General features: G+C 34.1%; 1 protein-coding gene across 1 annotated transcript in view; it reads left to right on the top strand.

Annotated features, from left to right (window-relative positions):
• The window catches only part of LOC137406011 (rab proteins geranylgeranyltransferase component A 2-like), an 89,335-nt gene that overhangs the window by 27,826 nt on the left and 37,486 nt on the right, over positions 1 to 24,023 (top strand). The window contains exons 7-8 of the mRNA XM_068092514.1: positions 467 to 587; positions 11,301 to 11,416. Coding sequence (XP_067948615.1) covers positions 467 to 587; positions 11,301 to 11,416 — 237 coding nt within the window. The remainder of the gene's footprint in view (positions 1 to 466; positions 588 to 11,300; positions 11,417 to 24,023) is intronic.

The raw sequence follows: 24,023 nt of genomic DNA, 5'->3' as shown, positions 1-24,023 counted from the left end.
AGACGCGTAAGAACAATAGACATGGTTGTATTGAATGCGTGAAGTATATTTGTGAAAATATTTTGACGGATAAGGTTGCATGAAAGTGTAAACAGAAACCATCTCTCACAACTACGTCACATTTGAACCATTTTGGAAAGAAAATCCAAACTACGACGGTCTCGTGTGGCTGCGATTAACTGTTCATTTTTGAGCTTTTAAGAGCTTGTAATCACATTTCCACATATTTGGCACCTCCAACACAACAGAGTAAGACATGGTGAATCTTTTGATACCAAATAACTGTAATGTGAATTTTATTGCAAGTCAACCTTTAAGAGTCAAGGGGAACATAGGAATATCGATCAATCCTATTGCTGGTGCATACTACGCATGTGACAGCAATATGATTATATCTATTCCTATATACTGTTTCTACGTATATGATGCTGATCAGTTTACGGATGGCCTGTTTCATTTTTTCAAGGTCGTTCCATGCAGCCGAGCTGATATATTTTCCAGCAAGACTCTTTCGATGGTTGAGAAGAGAATTCTCATGAAGTTGCTAACTATGTGTACACGGTATAAGACATGTCAAGAATATCAAGGTAGATTTCTATATCTTTTACGACATATTTTCTACGGCAATGTTGAGGTGTGTTGAACTGAATTATTGCCCATGGTTACTTGACTTGAAGTGATTGCCAAGCTGTAAGATTGCTTCCATGTATATCGAATTGTAAATGAGGTTGTAAAAAGTTGACAATTATTTAAAAAGGCTTCACTCACGTTTATATACATGTATAATGCACATTGCAACATGTTTAGCTAAACGTCATATAACACTTAGGTAACCAGGCTACGCACTTGTAGGTATACTTATAGGTAAACACAGGTGTATATATTTTATATCTCTATTATAATAGGTAACTTGTTTACTAGGAATATGCTCAACTTTTCAGCTACGATCTTGATTAGTAAGTGATTTCAAACAATCTTCACATTTCTGGTTCACTATTAGCCACCTGATGAGCTTCTAGAGTCTTGAATAAGCTCATGTTTCTATAAAGTTTGTGTAAATTAAAACTTTTATTGGAAATTCTTTTTAGAGTTTCTTACAGTCGGAGGGCGAATAAATCTCGAAAAAATGGTCCATGTGTTTTACTTTCACTATAGTGATGATATCTGATATCTCAAAAACTGTTTTATTTTTATTCACCCTCAATGAGACAATTCTCTGCAGAATAATAAAATAATACTACCACTAATGACTAGATTACATCAGTATACAATACTACCACTAATGACTAGATTACATCAATATACAATACTACCACTAATGACTAGATTACATCAGTATACAATACTACCACTAATGACTAGATTACATCGGTATACAATACTACCACTAATGACTAGATTACATCAATATACAATATTACCACTAATGACTAGATTACATCAGTATACAATACTACCACTAATGGCTAGATTACATCAGTATACAATACTACCACTAATGACTAGATTACATCAGTATACAATAGTACCACTAATGACTAGATTACATCAGTATACAATATTACCACTAATGACTAGATTACATCAATATACAATACTACCACTAATGACTAGATTACATCAATATACAATATTACCACTAATGACTAGATTACATCAGTATACAATATTACCACTAATGACTAGATTACATCAATATACAATACTACCACTAATGACTAGATTACATCAATATACAATACTACCACTAATGACAAGATTACATCAGTATACAATACTACCACAAATGACAAGATTACATCAGTATACAATACTACCACTAATGACTAGATTAAGTCAGTATGCAATGCTACCATTAATGACTAGATTACATCAATATACAATACTACCACAAATGACTAGATTACATCAGTGTACAATACTACCACTAATGACAAGATTAAATCAGTATACAATACTACCACTAATGATTAGATTACATCAATATACAATACTACCACTAATGACTAGATTACATCAGTATACAATACTACCACTAATGACTAGATTACATCAATATACAATACTACCACAAATGACAAGATTACATCAGTATACAATACTACCAATAATGGCGAGATTACATCAATATACAGTACTACCACTAATGACTAGATTACATCAGTATACAGTAATACCACTAATGACTAGATTACATCAGTATACAATACTACCACTAATGACTAGATTACATCAGTATACAGTACTACCACTAATGACTAGATTACATCAGTATACAATACTACCACTAATGGCTAGATTACATCAGTATACAATACTACCACTAATGACTAGATTGCATCAGTATACAATACTACCATTAATGACTAGATTACATCAGTATACAATACTATCACAAATAACAAGATTACATCAGTATACAATACTACCACTAATGACTAGATTGCATCAGTATACAATACTACCACTAATGACTAGATTACATCAGTATACAATACTACCACTAATGACTAGATTACATCAGTATTCAATACTTCCATTAATGACTTGACGACATCAGTATACAATACTACCACTAATCACTAGATTACATCAGTATACACTACTACCATTAATGACTAGATAACATCAGTATACAATACTACCATTAATGACTAGATAACATCAGTATACAATATTACCACTAATGACTACATTACATCAGTATACAATACTACCACTAATGATTAAGTCAGTATACAATACTACCATTAATGGCTAGATTACATCAATATACAGTACTACCACTAATGACTAGATTACATCAGTATACAATACTAATACTAATGTCTAGATTACATCAGTATACAATACTACCACAAATGACAAGATTACATCAGTATACAATACTACCACTAATGACTAGATTACATCAGTATTCAATACTTCCATTAATGACTTGACGACATCAGTATACAATACTACCACTAATGACTAGATTACATCAGTATACAATACTAATATTAATGACTAGACAACATCAGTATACAATACTACCACTAATGACTAGATTACATCAATATACAATACTACCACAAATGACAAGATTACATCAGTATACAATACTACCGCTAATGACTAGATTACATCAGTATTCAATACTTCCATTAATGACTTGACGACATCAGTATACAATACTACCACTAATGACAAGATTACATCAGTATACAATACTACCACTAATGACTAGATTACTTCAGTATACAATACTACCACTAATGACTAGATTACATCAGTATACAATACTACCACTAATGACTAGATTACATCAGTATACAATACTACCACTAAATACTAGATTGCATCAGTATACAATACTACCACTAATGACTAGATTACATCAATATACAATACTACCACTAATGACTAGATTACATCAATATACAATACTACCACTAATGACTAGATTACATCAGTATACAATACTACCACTAATGACTAGATTACATCAATATACAATACTACCACAAATGACAAGATTACATCAGTATACAATACTACCACTAATGACTAGATTACATCAGTATACAATACTACCACTAATGACTAGATTACATCAATATACAATACTACCACAAATGACAAGATTACATCAGTATACAATACTACCATTAATGGCGAGATTACATCAATATACAGTACTACCACTAATGACTAGATTACATCAGTATACAGTACTACCACTAATGACTAGATTACATCAGTATACAATACTACCACTAATGACTAGATTACATCGGTATTCAATACTTCCATTAATGACTTGACGACATCAGTATACAATACTACCACTAATGACTAGATTACATCAGTATACAATACTAATATTAATGACTAGACAACATCAGTATACAATACTACCACTAATGACTAGATTACATCAATATACAATACTACCACAAATGACAAGATTACATCAGTATACAATACTACCGCTAATGACTAGATTACATCAGTATTCAATACTTCCATTAATGACTTGACGACATCAGTATACAATACTACCACTAATGACTAGATTACATCAGTATACAATACTACCATTAATGACTAGATAACATCAGTATACAATACTACCACTAATGACTAGATTATATCAGTATACAATAGTACCATTGATGACTAGATCACATCAGTATACAATACTACCATTAATGACTAGTTAACATCAGTATACAATATTACCACTAATGACTAGATTACATCAGTATACATTACTGTAAAAGTTTTGTGCGACTTTCACTTTTTCTCCATTAGTACAGGAGTCAGTGCATGAGTTTATGCATATATTTCTGCTTAGTTCATAAGTTGTACAAGAATGATCAAGTAACAGGCAATGAACAGGCCCAGAACAGCTATGCTGTTTTACACAATTGTTCGAGCTTATATACATTTGTAGCTTGTAAGCTTGGCCTCCGTTCTAATTGGCTGGACCCGGCTCAGTTCGGTCCTGACTCGGCACGGCTCTGGCTTGGCTTTGGCTTGGCTAAACATAAAGGGACACCATCGGCCACACACTCCCTCCATTGGCGACTAAGGTCTTCACCAGTTGGGCCAGGGCTTTTCGCCGGCAGGCTCCTTAGCTGAGGCCCTCCACCTCCTCTAGCAGTAGCTGGCGCTCCCGGTCCTCCCAAGTGTCCCTGCCGTAAGACTGTCTGCATTGTTTTGGCAGCCCTCGTCAACTCCTGGTTGTCTTGTGCTAACAACCGGGCTCGGCTGCGCGTGGTCTGCAGGAGGGTCTGGCTAGCTGTAGTCCGTCCCACTATCTCGGCCAGCTCGCGTGACCCGGTGGGATCCAAGGCCGTCCGGCTCCTTCTGGTCGAGGTCGGGTGGATCCAGGCTGGGGGTCACAGCTGAGTCCATGCCTGCTGGACTCCTTTTCGCGAGCTACGGCACCTCCTTATTCTAGTAGTAGGAGTGCAGGCAGCCATTGTCAGAGATCCCCGTCTGTTCTCCTGACAGAACTGCTCCCAGGAGTCTTTGTTGACCAGATACACCACTGGCTCCGCTCTTCCCTGTTGGTGAGCAGCATGGTGTAATAGCATTTGGTCTTTCGATATGTGCTGCCAGTCACAGGGGCACACAAACACGGCGTAGTGTTGTAAGACATGAAAGTGGATCCGGCGGGTGCTGGTTGTAAATTGGCAGTTCTAACAACTCCCATCCTTCACCTGTTCCTCTGCTTGTGAGACCATCCGGAAAGACAGGTATTTGATAGTCCTTACTTTGGTTTTTTTCCGCAGCCTGGTTTCCTCTTGCTCTGATTCTCTTACAGGTGTGCTTTCTCTAACAGTAACAGCCGGCGGAGAAGAGGACAACTCTGGTAAGGGAAGGCCGACTTATCTCCTCTTAGTGCCCACAGCAGCCACCCGGTATTATTTTTCCACTTCTGGCATGGCCTCGTTGAGCAGATCCTCCAATCTCTTCGGTTAGGGTTGCATCTAACAACGCCTCTGCTCCTTCTTCTGTAATTTCTAAGATGGCAGAATTCGGTTGTCCTTTCATATCCAGCTCCGTGTTGTTCCCCTTTGTAGGCCACCACATTTGCCGGTGTTGGCCTCTCCATTCTTTCTCCAGCTTCTTTCAAAGCTAATTGTGACCGACTGATGTGTTGCCCTCGCTATTCATCTTTTTTTAGAGTGCTCTGATGTCGTCCAGAGAAAACGAGTGCTTTAAAAGGAAAGCCTCAGTTGCGTCTGTGAGAACCGTTTTACAACTTTCCCACGCGACCTTCGGACCGTTTTCTGGTAATTCCATAAAATAACATACACCATCTCCGTGCCGTCCTGGCTTCCTAGTTGTCCGGGCTGGCCTCTGATTGTGCCGGATCTGAGTTGATTGGATTGCAGGGTTGATGGGATCTGGTGTTGTGGTCCCTTCGGTTTCCACCGGGTTTGCTTCAGGTTCTCCTGGAACTTTTTCCCGTGTGGTCGGATCGATTTTCTCGGAGCTCGGAGGGCGTCTTTGGCTATCTCCTTTCTCCAGTTTGGTCGAATTTTCTCCCGGAGTTATCTCCTGCCCTCGTTTTTCTGCAGCTTCTAGTAGCAACTTTTCTCAGCTTAGGGTTGGCATTATGGGTACAGGGTCTATTCTGACCTCCTCCCGCCTCCTCTCCGGCCTGCTGGGTCGAGCTCCTTTCATGTTAGGACCCCTCCTTTGCCCCAAGGTGCCGAGGCTTGCCCCAACCTTTCTGGCCAAGCATGATAAGGTTTCGGCCTTCCTTCGCTCTGAATGGAAGACTGGCCCGTTGTTCCACCAGGTATGTGTGGTTTCTCTAGGCCTTCTGGACCTGGTATGGTCCCACGAACTTCGCCTGCAGCTTGGGATTTTTTTCCCGTCTCCGGCGTTTATTCATGAGCCATACCCAGTCGCCTGGGGAGTACAGCGGTGGCTCTTCCAGGTCCTCCTGTCTCACCTCCATTTGACTTTGTCGTAGCACCTCGTGCACCGTCTGCAGCCTCCGCTGCACCTAAGTTTGTGCTCGTCAGCAGGAAAGAACTTGTTTGGTGGTGGGTGGCTTTCCAGCTGGTCTAGCAACCTAAGCTCTCGTCCTAACATCAACATGTTGGCTGTCTCTCCAGTTGCAGAGGAGAGGGTGCCTCGGTATGCCCTCATCAGCTTGGGAAGCAGCAGGTCCCACTCGTCCTGTCCCCGGGTCAAAAGTTTTGCCCTCAAGGAGTCCCCGAGTCCCCGATTGTTCAGTTCAAAGATTCCATTGGCCTGTTGGTGATAAGGAGTCGTGTGGGTTTTCCCCACGTTCCCCACGGCACAATTTGGCCATCAGTTGGCTCTCAAACTGTGCCCCTGGTTCGTGTGGATCTGCTCGGGTAACCCCAGGCAGCAGAAGACCCGCTCATCCAGTGTGTTTGCGACCACTGGGGCCATGGCTTCAAGTTGTGCCAGCGCGTCCTGCCATCGGGTGAAGTAGTCGGTGAGTACCAGCACCCCCTTTTTCCCCCCTAGAAGGGACCAGAAATAGCCCCACCAGGTCTACGGCTACTTTCTGCCAGGGTCTTCCGGCGTAGAACCTTCTTTTCCCTTCGGCCGCCGTTGTCCCTCCATGCTTTGCGGCCTGGCACACCTCACAACTCTTGATGAGCCGCCTGACTGTTGCCGTCAGTCCGGGCCAGTACCAAGTCAGCTGGAGGCGGCTTATCGTTCTTCTCACCCTAGAGTGAGCCAGGGCATGCATTTGCCACACCGTGGTCTTCTGGAGGGCATATGGCGCACCATCTGGCGTTGCCCTGCGGGGCCACGCGTGCTTCTAGCACGCCGTCCTGTCGTATGCGCAAAAAGCCTCGCTTGCGATGCAGGATATCCAGCTCTCTGCTCCCGACTTCCAGGTGTTCCGCTGGCACCTCTTCCCCTGTGGCGATGTCACGATACATGATGGCCACGGGTCCTTGTCCAGTGGCCTGTGTCCTTGCCAGCTTGCCCTTTGGTCCTGTTATCCCTGGTTTGGCTGGTAGCCCCTCCGAGGAACTTCTGGCACCCAGGTTCAATCCCGCCACTGTTGGGACGGGAGTCCCATGCGAGCTGCCGGCTGGCCCTCTGGGGTATGCGACATTGCCCAGGGTCGATCTCGCCTTGTCGAGAGCGGGAGTCCCATTCAGGCAACTGGTCGGTACCCATGCGGCTAACGGCCCCTGTTCCTTTGCCAACTCCTTCCGTGAGGGGCCTCTGTCTCTCTGCTCAATGCCCGCGCATTGCCAGCAGTTCTCACAGGTTTGCCTGCTCAACTCATCTGCGTTCCCATGGCGAGTCTCTGTCCAATGCTCCAGGACGTAGCAGAACTCAACCAGAATCGGTAGCCACCTGGTTCGAGGGTTCCCTCCTCCTGGAGCTACTGGAGTGACGCGTGGTCCGTCCGTAGGAGGAACTCCTGGCCATACAAATACGGCCAAAAGTGTTTCACTGCCTTTACCACCGCAAGCAGCTCTCGTCGAGTAACGTAATGATTGTGTTCCGAGGAGGTAAGAGTCTTGCTGTAGTAAGCAGTGACTCTCTCGCAGCCATCCTGTACTTGGGACAGCACGTCCCCCACTCCACATTCACTGGCATCTGTGTCCAGGACGTACTGACTCTGGGGATCCGGGTAGCCCAAGGTTGGGGCGGTGCTGATACTAACCTTCAGTGCATGGAAGGCGATCTGTTCCCCTTCCGTCCATCTCTGGGGTTCTCCTTTCGCAGTTTGTCGGTGCAAAGGATGCGCTATAGTGGCGAACTCCGGGATATATTGTCGGTAGTAGCCGACTGTCCCGAGGAATCCTTGGAGTTCTTTCACTCTGCGCGGGCTCATCTATTCCGTGACTGCTTTCACTTTGTCGGGGTCTGTAGAGACTCTGTCCTGGCTTACTATGTGGCCCAGGTAGCGGACCTTGGGTTGCAATAGTTTGCACTTGGATGGCTTTAACTTCAGTCTGGCCTTGTGGAGTCTCTGGAAGACCTCTTCCAGTCGATGTAGATGCGTATCGAAGATCAGGGCGATGACTATAATATCATCCAGATATAGTAGCAGCGTTATTCAGTGGAGGCCATGTAGCACACGTTGCATGAGTCTTTGGAAGGTTGCGGGGGCGTATGTCAGTCCGAAAGGCAACACCTTCCATTTCCATAATTCGGACCGAGTCGAGAAAGCCGACTTTTTGTGCGTCTGCATCCAGGGGTACCTGCCAGTACCCGCTCACCAGGTCGAGCGTGCTGAAATAGCGGCTGCCGGACAGGGCATCCTGACTGTCATTGATCCTGGGTAGAGGGTAGGCGTCCTGCTCGGTGACGGCGCTTAGATGCCGGTAGTCGATGCAGAAGCGCCACTTCTCATCCTTCTTCCGGACCAACACCACAGGGGAGCTCCAAGCTCCTCCGACTGGCTCGATCAGCCCCCGCTTGAGCAGATCCTGGACCTGCCTTTCGGCCTCGGCTTCCTTCTCCGGTCTGAGTCTGTGGGGGGGGGTGTTGCCAGATTGGCCGGGTGCCCTCCTTAAGTGGAACAGAATGTTCCACCTCGATGGTCTTTCCTACGTCATCGTCACCTGTACTGAACACAGTGGCATATCGACGCATCAAGGAAGCCAACTTTGCCGTTCGACCCATTCCCTCACAGATTGACTGGGCTGCCTGGAGCAGTTCCTCAAGGTGAGCTGGCACTCCATTGGGTAAAGTCAGTCCGACGTCACACAGTAAAAGATCGTCCTCTTCGACCTGCGGGTCTCCACTCCGTGTAAGTGCCGATAGTGGCTCCGAACCGAAAAGTCAATGGCCGCTCCGTAGCATTCATGCAGCGGGTGATGGCCTGTTCCCCGGGTCCCCGCTTATTCAAGCTACTTGCTATCGGAAGTCCGTCGGAAAATTCTTCGATCAGTCCCATGGAGCAGTAATTTCGCATGGTGATGTGACAGTGTATTGCCATTTCTGTCCGGGCGGGAACCACTATCCCCTTATTACCTGCACCTTGCTCTGTAGCAGCCGCCCATGTCGATCCGTGCAGACTAGCCGTCTGCCATCCACTCGGACCACTGGCTGCTCGAAATCGAGAGAGCACTGATAGGCCATGAAGAAGGGCATTCCGACTGGCATCTTCTCTCACACGGCTAACCACAAAGACTTCCTCTGTCTTTACATCCCTCAGGCGGATGGCCAGACGGATTATCCCGTAGAAGGGGAGCCGTGTTCCATCAGCCAATAGTCCATAGCTGTCATTCTCTTCTCCTCTAGTTGGTCCCGTACGGCTCCTGGCAAGACCTGCTTATTGATCAGGTTTGTGGTGCATCATGTTTCTAAAAGAAGATGGATGGGCCGTCCCTCCACTTTTCCTGGGTGAAAATAGCTGGTGGAGTGAGGCCGGCCGAGCGCTCGCACTCTAGAAGTGTCTTCCACGACATATTCCGGGAGGCATGGGAGCCTTCCTTTCCGCGGAAGGGCGGGGTCGGTTCCTCGGGCCGTCCTATGTCTGGGGTAGACCCGCAGCTCCTGTGATTGCCACCCCCAAGGCGGATAAGGGGTTGGCCCTGCCGCCTTTACAGCAGGCTTCCGACCATCCGGTCAAGTTGGGTTGGTTCTCGCTGTTTGGGGTGGAGGGGATTTGGGGGTCACCCTCCTTGGTTTGGAGGGTTCGCACCGAAAACAATAAACTTAACTTTCTAACTTAATGACTGTACATTGACTGTGGTATTATTGGTTTGTGTCGATAATTAATTGATAATTATAACTTTTGGGAGTGCTTTTAATTTTTTATGTAACGCGAATCAAAACTTTACATAATTCTGTCCATTTTTTAGAATTTACTTTATAGGAGGTTTACGTTACGTTATCTAATATACTGCCAGTTGTGTATAGATGATCTAATATACTACCAGTTGCGTATAGATGATCTAATATACTACCAGTTGCGTATAGATGATCTAATATACTACCAGTTGTGTATAGATGATCTAATATATTACCAGTTGTGTATAGATGATCTAATATACTACCAGTTGTGTATAGATGATCTAATATACTACCAGATGTGTATAGATGATCTGGCATATTATTTGATAGCATCATTGTGGTAATCTTATCTTACAATTGATGGACGCTCTTAACTCCTTCTATTGCACATAAAAAGCTTGTTGTGGCTGCAAATTGTAGCAAAACATATCAATGAGTGCAATGTGGTTTTATGCAACATCATTAAATATAACATACAAATATGCTTTCAAATTTGGAATGAAATAAAAATTAAAAGCTCTAGCAAATTGCAAAGCAGGACACAGGCTAGAACATCATCACAGGTCAATTGCCAGCAATAGATATCAACTAGTAAATCTATTTCTCGGTTTATCAATGAGTATTTATTAAGAGATCTTTGACAAGTTGGAGGTGAGTTACCAGATTGCATTATTGCCTCCAAAAGGTTTAATATCGTTCTACCCGAAAAAGAGGGCAATATATAGGCAACAATCGCTTCACCCGAAAAATGGCTAAATTAATCTTCCCAAAATTTGGGCGAGCTATTTGAAAAATACTCGGCCAGCCTCTATTTGAATGCCGCCCTTGATTGACCACCACTACAGATGAAGGGTTGAAAGATAGCGCACCATAGTATTCAATTAGAAGTTTTGCTGTATATCTAACCGCTGCTGCCCAATGCTACGCTTGGCTTAAAATAATGAACTGCTGTTTTCACTTTGGCGCAAAGCAATATTAATTTTATTCATATGCCACTAAAGCCATATTTTATTAGTCCCAATTAGCTAAGAAATAGAATTTTCAAATTGCAGACTTCTCGGAACGGCCTTTTGTTGAGTTCCTGAAGACACTGAAGCTGACAAACAACTTAATCAAGTATGTGGTTAATGCCATTGCCATGGTTCCACGGAATGTTCCTACATCAGTAGTAAGTGCTTCCATAGTAATTATGGCTAACTCATCACATATTACGTGTATACAACTTATCACCTATTAAATATATATATATATATATATATAACTCATCACTGACCAGGTATATATAACTCATCACTTACTAGGTATATACAACTCATCACTTACTAGGTATATACAACTCATCACTTATCAGGTATATACAACTCATCACATATTAGGTATATATTACTCATCACTTATTAGGTATATATAACTCATCACTTATTAGGTATATATAACTCATCACTTATTAGGTATATATAACTCATTACTTACTAGGTATATATTACCCATCACTTATTAGGTATATATAACTCATCACTTACTTGGTATATATAACTCATCACTGACCAGGTATATATAACTCATCACTTACTAGGTATATACAACTCATCACTTATCAGGTATATACAACTCATCACATATTAGGTATATATTACTCATCACTTATTAGGTATATATAACTCATCACTTATTAGGTATATATAACTCATCACTTATTAGGTATATATAACTCATTACTTACTAGGTATATATAACTCATTACTTATTAGGTATATATAACTCATCACTTACTTGGTATATATAACTCATCACTTACTAGGTATATATAACTCATCACTTATTAGGTATATATAACTCATCACTTATTAGGTATATATAACTCATTACTTACTAGGTATATATAACTCATTACTTATTAGGTATATATAACTCATCACTTATTAGGTATATACAACTCATCACTTATTAGGTGTATATAACTCATCACTTATTAGGTATATATAACTCATCACTTACTAGGTATATATAACTCATTACTTATTAGGTATATATAACTCATCACTTATTAGGTATATACAACTCATCACTTATTAGGTGTATATAACTCACCACTTATTAGGTATATATAACTCATCACTTATTAGGTATATATAACTCATCACTTATTAGGTATATATAACTCATCACTTACTAGGTATATATAACTCATCACTTATTAGGTATATACAACTCATCACTTATTAGGTATATACAACTCATCACTTATTAGGTATATATAACTCATCACTTATTAAGTATATATAACTCATCACTTATTAGGTATATATAACTCATCACTTATTAGGTATATACAACTCATCACTTATTAGGTATATATAACTCATCACTTATTAGGTATATATAACTCATCACTTATTATGTATATACAACTCATCACTTATTAGGTATATACAACTCATCACTTATTAGGTATATATAACTCATCACTTATTAGGTATATATAACTCATCACTTATTAGGTATAAACAACTCATCACATATTAGGTATATATTACTCATCACATATTAGGTATATATTACTCATCACTTATTAGGTATATATAACTCATCACTTATTAGGTATATATAACTCATCACTTATTATGTATATACAACTCATCACTTATTAGGTATATACAACTCATCACTTATTAGGTATATATAACTCATCACTTATTAGGTATATATAACTCATCACTTATTAGGTATATGTAACTCATCACTTATTAGGTATATGTAACTCATTACCTACTTGGTATATATAACTCATCACTTATTAGGTATATATAACTCATCACTTATTAGGTATATATAACTCATTACTTATTAGGTATATATAACTCATCACTTACTAGGTATATATAACTCATCACTTACTAGGTATATATAACTCATCACTTATTAGGTATATATAACTCATCACTTATTAGGTATATATTACTCATCACTTATTAGGTATATACAACTCATCACTTATTAGGTATATATAACTCATCACTTATTAGGTATATATAACTCATCACTTATTAGGTATATATAACTCATCACTTACTAGGTATATATTACTCATCACTTATTAGGTATATACAACTCATCACTTATTAGGTATATATAACTCATCACTTACTAGGTATATATAACTCATCACTTACTAGGTATATATAACTCATCACTTATTAGGTATATATAACTCATCACTTATTAGGTATATATAACTCATCACTTATTAGGTATATATAACTCATCACTTATTAGGTATATATAACTCATTACTTATTAGGTATATATAACTCATCACTTACTAGGTATATATAACTCATCACTTACTAGGTATATATAACTCATCACTTATTAGGTATATATAACTCATCACTTATTAGGTATATACAACTCATCACTTATTAGGTATATATAACTCATTACTTATTAGGTATATATAACTCATCACTTACTAGGTATATATAACTCATCACTTACTAGGTATATATAACTCATCACTTATTAGGTATATATAACTCATCACTTATTAGGTATATATAACTCATCACTTATTAGGTATATATAACTCATCACTTATTAGGTATATATAACTCATTACTTATTAGGTATATATAACTCATCACTTACTAGGTATATATAACTCATCACTTACTAGGTATATATAACTCATCACTTATTAGGTATATATAACTCATCACTTATTAGGTATATACAACTCATCACTTATTAGGTATATATAACTCATTACTTATTAGGTATATATAACTCATCACTTACTAGGTATATATAACTCATCACTTACTAGGTATATATAACTCATCACTTATTATGTATATATAACTCATCACTTATTAGGTATATATTACTCATCACTTATTAGGTATATACAACTCATCACTTATTAGGTATATATAACTCATCACTTACTAGGTATATATAACTCATCACTTACTAGGTATATATAACTCATCACTTATTAGGTATATATAACTCATCACTTATTAGGTATATACAACTCATCACTTATTAGGTATATATAACTCATCACTTATTAGGTATATATAACTCATCACTTATTAGGTATATATAACTCATCACTTATTAGGTATATATAACTCATCACTTATTAGGTATATATAACTCATCACTTACTAGGTATATATTACTCATCACTTACTAGGTATATATAACTCATCACTTATTAGGTATATATAACTCATCACTTATTAGGTATATATAACTCATCACTTATTAGGTATATACAACTCATCACTTATTAGGTATATATAACTCATCACTTATTAGGTATATATAACTCATCACTTATTAAGTATATATAACTCATCACTTATTAGGTATACATAACTCATCACTTATTAGGTATATATAACTCATCACTTACTAGGTATATATAACTCATCACTTATTAGGTATATATAACTCATCACCTATTAGGTATATATAACTCATCACTTATTAGGTATATATAACTCATTACTTATTAGGTATATATAACTCATCACTTATTAGGTATATATAATTCATCACTTATTAGGTATATATAACTCATCACTTATTAGGTATATACAACTCATCACTTATTAGGTATATATAACTCATCACTTATTAGGTATATATAACTCATCACTTATTAGGTATATATAACTCATCACTTATTAGGTATATATAACTCATTACTTATTAGGTATATATAACTCATCACTTATTAGGTATATATAACTCATCACTTACTAGGTATATATAACTCATCACTTATTAGGTATATACAACTCATCACTTATTAGGTATATATAACTCATTACTTATTAGGTATATACAACTCATCACTTATTAGGTATATATAACTCATCACTTACTAGGTATATATAACTCATCACTTACTAGGTATATATAACTCATCACTTATTAGGTATATATAACTCATCACTTATTAGGTATATACAACTCATCACTTATTAGGTATATATAACTCATCACTTATTAGGTATATATAACTCATCACTTACTAGGTATATATAACTCATCACTTATTAGGTATATATAACTCATTACTTATTAGGTATATACAACTCATCACTTATTAGGTATATATAACTCATCACTTATTAGGTATATATAACTCATTACTTATTAGGTATATATAACTCATCACTTATTAGGTATATATAACTCATTACTTATTAGGTATATATAACTCATCACTTATTAGGTATATATAACTCATCACTTACTAGGTATATATAACTCATCACTTATTAGGTATATACAACTCATCACTTATTAGGTATATATAACTCATCACTTACTAGGTATATATAACTCATCACTTACTAGGTATATATAACTCATCACTTATTAGGTATATATAACTCATCACTTATTAGGTATATACAACTCATCACTTATTAGGTATATATAACTCATCACTTACTAGGTATATATAACTCATCACTTACTAGGTATATATAACTCATCACTTATTAGGTATATATAACTCATCACTTATTAGGTATATACAACTCATCACTTATTAGGTATATATAACTCATCACTTATTAGGTATATATAACTCATCACTTACTAGGTATATATAACTCATCACTTATTAGGTATGTATAACTCATTACTTATTAGGTATATACAACTCATCACTTATTAGGTATATATAACTCATCACTTATTAGGTATATATAACTCATTACTTATTAGGTATATATAACTCATCACTTATTAGGTATATATAACTCATTACTTATTAGGTATATATAACTCATCACTTACTAGGTATATATAACTCATCACTTATTAGGTATATATAACTCATCACTTATTAGGTATATATAACTCATCACTTATTAGGTATATATAACTCATCACTTATTAGGTATATATTACTCATCACTTATTAGGTATATATAACTCATCACCTATTAGGTATATATAACTCATCACTTATTAGGTATATATAACTCATCACTTATTAGGTATATATAACTCATTACTTATTAGGTATATATAACTCATCACTTATTAGGTATATATAACTCATCACTTATTATGTATATACAACTCATCACTTATTAGGTATATATAACTCATCACTTACTAGGTATATATAACTCATTACTTATTAGGTATATATAACTCATCACTTATTAGGTATATATAACTCATCACTTATTAGGTATATATAACTCATCACTTATTAGGTATATATAACTCATCACTTATTAGGTATATATAACTCATCACTTACTAGGTATATATTACTCATCACTTATTAGGTATATGTAACTCATCACTTATTAGGTATATACAACTCATTACTTATTAGGTATATATAACTCATCACTTATTAGGTATATATAACTCATCACTTATTAGGTATATATAACTCATCACTTATTAGGTATATATAACTCATTACTTACTAGGTATATATAACTCATTACTTATTAGGTATATATAACTCATCACTTACTTGGTATATATAACTCATCACTGACTAGGTATATATAACTCATTACTTATTAGGTATATATAACTCATCACTTATTAGGTATATATAACTCATCACTTATTAGGTATATATAACTCATCACTTATTAGGTATATATAACTCATTACTTATTAGGTATATACAACTCATCACTTATTAGGTATATACAACTCATCACTTATTAGGTATATACAACTCATCACTTATTAGGTATATATAACTCATCACTTATTAGGTATATATAACTCATCACTTATTAGGTATATACAACTCATCACATATTAGGTATATATTACTCATCACATATTAGGTATATATTACTCATCACTTATTAGGTATATATAACTCATCACTTATTAGGTATATATAACTCATCACTTATTATGTATATACAACTCATCACTTATTAGGTATATACAACTCATCACTTATTAGGTATATATAACTCATCACTTATTAGGTATATATAACTCATCACTTATTAGGTATATGTAACTCATCACTTATTAGGTATATGTAACTCATTACCTACTTGGTATATATAACTCATCACTTATTAGGTATATATAACTCATCACTTATTAGGTATATATAACTCATTACTTATTAGGTATATATAACTCATCACTTACTAGGTATATATAACTCATCACTTACTAGGTATATATAACTCATCACTTATTAGGTATATATAACTCATCACTTCTTAGGTATATATTACTCATCACTTATTAGGTATATACAACTCATCACTTATTAGGTATATATAACTCATCACTTATTAGGTATATATAACTCATCACTTATTAGGTATATATAACTCATCACTTACTAGGTATATATTACTCATCACTTATTAGGTATATATAACTCATCACTTATTAGGTATATATAACTCATTACTTATTAGGTATATATAACTCATCACTTACTAGGTATATATAACTCATCACTTACTAGGTATATATAACTCATCACTTATTATGTATATATAACTCATCACTTATTAGGTATATATTACTCATCACTTATTAGGTATATACAACTCATCACTTATTAGGTATATATAACTCATCACTTACTAGGTATATATAACTCATCACTTACTAGGTATATATAACTCATCACTTATTAGGTATATATAACTCATCACTTATTAGGTATATACAACTCATCACTTATTAGGTATATATAACTCATCACTTATTAGGTATATATAACTCATCACTTATTAGGTATATATAACTCATCACTTATTAGGTATATATAACTCATCACTTATTAGGTATATATAACTCATCACTTACTAGGTATATATTACTCATCACTTACTAGGTATATATAACTCATCACTTATTAGGTATATATAACTCATCACTTATTAGGTATATATAACTCATCACTTATTAGGTATATACAACTCATCACTTATTAGGTATATATAACTCATCACTTATTAGGTATATATAACTCATCACTTATTAAGTATATATAACTCATCACTTATTAGGTATATATAACTCATCACTTATTAGGTATATATAACTCATCACTTACTAGGTATATATAACTCATCACTTATTAGGTATATATAACTCATCACTTATTAGGTATATACAACTCATCACTTATTAGGTATATATAACTCATCACTTATTAGGTATATATAACTCATCACTTACTAGGTATATATAACTCATCACTTATTAGGTATGTATAACTCATTACTTATTAGGTATATACAACTCATCACTTATTAGGTATATATAACTCATCACTTATTAGGTATATATAACTCATTACTTATTAGGTATATATAACTCATCACTTATTAGGTATATATAACTCATTACTTATTAGGTATATATAACTCATCACTTACTAGGTATATATAACTCATCACTTATTAGGTATATATAACTCATCACTTATTAGGTATATATAACTCATCACTTATTAGGTATATATAACTCATCACTTATTAGGTATATATTACTCATCACTTATTAGGTATATATAACTCATCACCTATTAGGTATATATAACTCATCACTTATTAGGTATATATAACTCATCACTTATTAGGTATATATAACTCATTACTTATTAGGTATATATAACTCATCACTTATTAGGTATATATAACTCATCACTTATTATGTATATACAACTCATCACTTATTAGGTATATATAACTCATCACTTACTAGGTATATATAACTCATTACTTATTAGGTATATATAACTCATCACTTATTAGGTATATATAACTCATCACTTATTAGGTATATATAACTCATCACTTATTAGGTATATATAACTCATCACTTATTAGGTATATATAACTCATCACTTACTAGGTATATATTACTCATCACTTATTAGGTATATGTAACTCATCACTTATTAGGTATATACAACTCATTACTTATTAGGTATATATAACTCATCACTTATTAGGTATATATAACTCATCACTTATTAGGTATATATAACTCATCACTTATTAGGTATATATAACTCATTACTTACTAGGTATATATAACTCATTACTTATTAGGTATATATAACTCATCACTTACTTGGTATATATAACTCATCACTTACTAGGTATATATAACTCATTACTTATTAGGTATATATAACTCATCACTTATTAGGTATATATAACTCATCACTTATTAGGTATATATAACTCATCACTTATTAGGTATATATAACTCATTACTTATTAGGTATATACAACTCATCACTTATTAGGTATATACAACTCATCACCTATTAGGTATATATAACTCATCACTTATTAGGTATATATAACTCATCACTTATTAGGTATATACAACTCATCACATATTAGGTATATATTACTCATCACATATTAGGTATATATTACTCATCACTTATTAGGTATATATAACTCATCACTTATTAGGTATATATAACTCATTACTTATTAGGTATATATAACTCATCACTTATTAGGTATATATAACTCATCACTTACTAGGTATATATAACTCATCACTTATTAGGTATATATAACTCATCACTTATTAGGTATATGTAACTCATCACTTATTAGGTATATGTAACTCATTACCTACTTGGTATATATAACTCATCACTTATTAGGTATATATAACTCATCACTTATTAGGTATATATAACTCATTACTTATTAGGTATATATAACTCATCACTTACTAGGTATATATAACTCATCACTTACTAGGTATATATAACTCATCACTTATTAGGTATATATAACTCATCACTTCTTAGGTATATGTTACTCATCACTTATTAGGTATATACAACTCATCACTTATTAGGTATATATAACTCATCACTTATTAGGTATATATAACTCATCACTTATTAGGTATATATAACTCATCACTTACTAGGTATATATTACTCATCACTTATTAGGTATATACAACTCATCACTTATTAGGTATATATAACTCATCACTTATTAGGTATATATAACTCATCACTTATTAGGTATATATAACTCATCACTTACTAGGTATATATTACTCATCACTTATCAGGTATATACAACTCATCACATATTAGGTATATATTACTCATCACTTATTAGGTATATATAACTCATCACTTATTAGGTATATATAACTCATCACTTATTAGGTATATATAACTCATTACTTACTAGGTATATATTACCCATCACTTATTAGGTATATATAACTCATCACTTACTTGGTATATATAACTCATCACTGACCAGGTATATATAACTCATCACTTACTAGGTATATACAACTCATCACTTATCAGGTATATACAACTCATCACATATTAGGTATATATTACTCATCACTTATTAGGTATATATAACTCATCACTTATTAGGTATATATAACTCATCACTTATTAGGTATATATAACTCATTACTTACTAGGTATATATAACTCATTACTTATTAGGTATATATAACTCATCACTTACTTGGTATATATAACTCATCACTTACTAGGTATATATAACTCATCACTTATTAGGTATATATAACTCATCACTTATTAGGTATATATAACTCATTACTTACTAGGTATATATAACTCATTACTTATTAGGTATATATAACTCATCACTTATTAGGTATATACAACTCATCACTTATTAGGTGTATATAACTCATCACTTATTAGGTATATATAACTCATCACTTACTAGGTATATATAACTCATTACTTATTAGGTATATATAACTCATCACTTATTAGGTATATATAACTCATCACTTACTAGGTATATATAACTCATCACTTATTAGGTATATACAACTCATCACTTATTAGGTATATACAACTCATCACTTATTAGGTATATATAACTCATCACTTATTAAGTATATATAACTCATCACTTATTAGGTATATATAACTCATCACTTATTAGGTATATACAACTCATCACTTATTAGGTATATATAACTCATCACTTATTAGGTATATATAACTCATCACTTATTATGTATATACAACTCATCACTTATTAGGTATATACAACTCATCACTTATTAGGTATATATAACTCATCACTTATTAGGTATATATAACTCATCACTTATTAGGTATAAACAACTCATCACATATTAGGTATATATTACTCATCACATATTAGGTATATATTACTCATCACTTATTAGGTATATATAACTCATCACTTATTAGGTATATATAACTCATCACTTATTATGTATATACAACTCATCACTTATTAGGTATATACAACTCATCACTTATTAGGTATATATAACTCATCACTTATTAGGTATATATAACTCATCACTTATTAGGTATATGTAACTCATCACTTATTAGGTATATGTAACTCATTACCTACTTGGTATATATAACTCATCACTTATTAGGTATATATAACTCATCACTTATTAGGTATATATAACTCATTACTTATTAGGTATATATAACTCATCACTTACTAGGTATATATAACTCATCACTTACTAGGTATATATAACTCATCACTTATTAGGTATATATAACTCATCACTTATTAGGTATATATTACTCATCACTTATTAGGTATATACAACTCATCACTTATTAGGTATATATAACTCATCACTTATTAGGTATATATAACTCATCACTTATTAGGTATATATAACTCATCACTTACTAGGTATATATTACTCATCACTTATTAGGTATATACAACTCATCACTTATTAGGTATATATAACTCATCACTTACTAGGTATATATAACTCATCACTTACTAGGTATATATAACTCATCACTTATTAGGTATATATAACTCATCACTTATTAGGTATATATAACTCATCACTTATTAGGTATATATAACTCATCACTTATTAGGTATATATAACTCATTACTTATTAGGTATATATAACTCATCACTTACTAGGTATATATAACTCATCACTTACTAGGTATATATAACTCATCACTTATTAGGTATATATAACTCATCACTTATTAGGTATATATAACTCATCACTTATTAGGTATATATAACTCATTACTTATTAGGTATATATAACTCATCACTTACTAGGTATATATAACTCATCACTTACTAGGTATATATTACTCATCACTTATTATGTATATATAACTCATCACTTATTAGGTATATATTACTCATCACTTATTAGGTATATACAACTCATCACTTATTAGGTATATATAACTCATCACTTACTAGGTATATATAACTCATCACTTACTAGGTATATATAACTCATCACTTATTAGGTATATATAACTCATCACTTATTAGGTATATACAACTCATCACTTATTAGGTATATATAACTCATCACTTATTAGGTATATATAACTCATCACTTATTAGGTATATATAACTCATCACTTATTAGGTATATATAACTCATCACTTATTAGGTATATATAACTCATCACTTACTAGGTATATATTACTCATCACTTACTAGGTATATATAACTCATCACTTATTAGGTATATATAACTCATCACTTATTAGGTATATATAACTCATCACTTATTAGGTATATACAACTCATCACTTATTAGGTATATATAACTCATCACTTATTAGGTATATATAACTCATCACTTATTAAGTATATATAACTCATCACTTATTAGGTATATATAACTCATCACTTATTTGGTATATATAACTCATCACTTACTAGGTATATATAACTCATCACTTATTAGGTATATATAACTCATCACCTATTAGGTATATATAACTCATCACTTATTAGGTATATATAACTCATTACTTATTAGGTATATATAACTCATCACTTATTAGGTATATATAATTCATCACTTATTAGGTATATATAACTCATCACTTATTAGGTATATACAACTCATCACTTATTAGGTATATATAACTCATCACTTATTAGGTATATATAACTCATCACTTATTAGGTATATATAACTCATCACTTATTAGGTATATATAACTCATTACTTATTAGGTATATATAACTCATCACTTATTAGGTATATATAACTCATCACTTACTAGGTATATATAACTCATCACTTATTAGGTATATACAACTCATCACTTATTAGGTATATATAACTCATTACTTATTAGGTATATACAACTCATCACTTATTAGGTATATATAACTCATCACTTACTAGGTATATATAACTCATCACTTACTAGGTATATATAACTCATCACTTATTAGGTATATATAACTCATCACTTATTAGGTATATACAACTCATCACTTATTAGGTATATATAACTCATCACTTATTAGGTATATATAACTCATCACTTACTAGGTATATATAACTCATCACTTATTAGGTATATATAACTCATTACTTATTAGGTATATACAACTCATCACTTATTAGGTATATATAACTCATCACTTATTAGGTATATATAACTCATTACTTATTAGGTATATATAACTCATCACTTATTAGGTATATATAACTCATTACTTATTAGGTATATATAACTCATCACTTATTAGGTATATATAACTCATCACTTACTAGGTATATATAACTCATCACTTATTAGGTATATACAACTCATCACTTATTAGGTACATATAACTCATCACTTACTAGGTATATATAACTCATCACTTACTAGGTATATATAACTCATCACTTATTAGGTATATATAACTCATCACTTATTAGGTATATACAACTCATCACTTATTA

Source organism: Watersipora subatra, chromosome 10 (assembly GCF_963576615.1).
Source record: "Watersipora subatra chromosome 10, tzWatSuba1.1, whole genome shotgun sequence".
Classification (NCBI taxonomy): domain Eukaryota; kingdom Metazoa; phylum Bryozoa; class Gymnolaemata; order Cheilostomatida; family Watersiporidae; genus Watersipora; species Watersipora subatra.
Note: the sequence above shows the minus strand (reverse complement) of the source record. Positions and strands in the feature narration are given on the sequence as shown.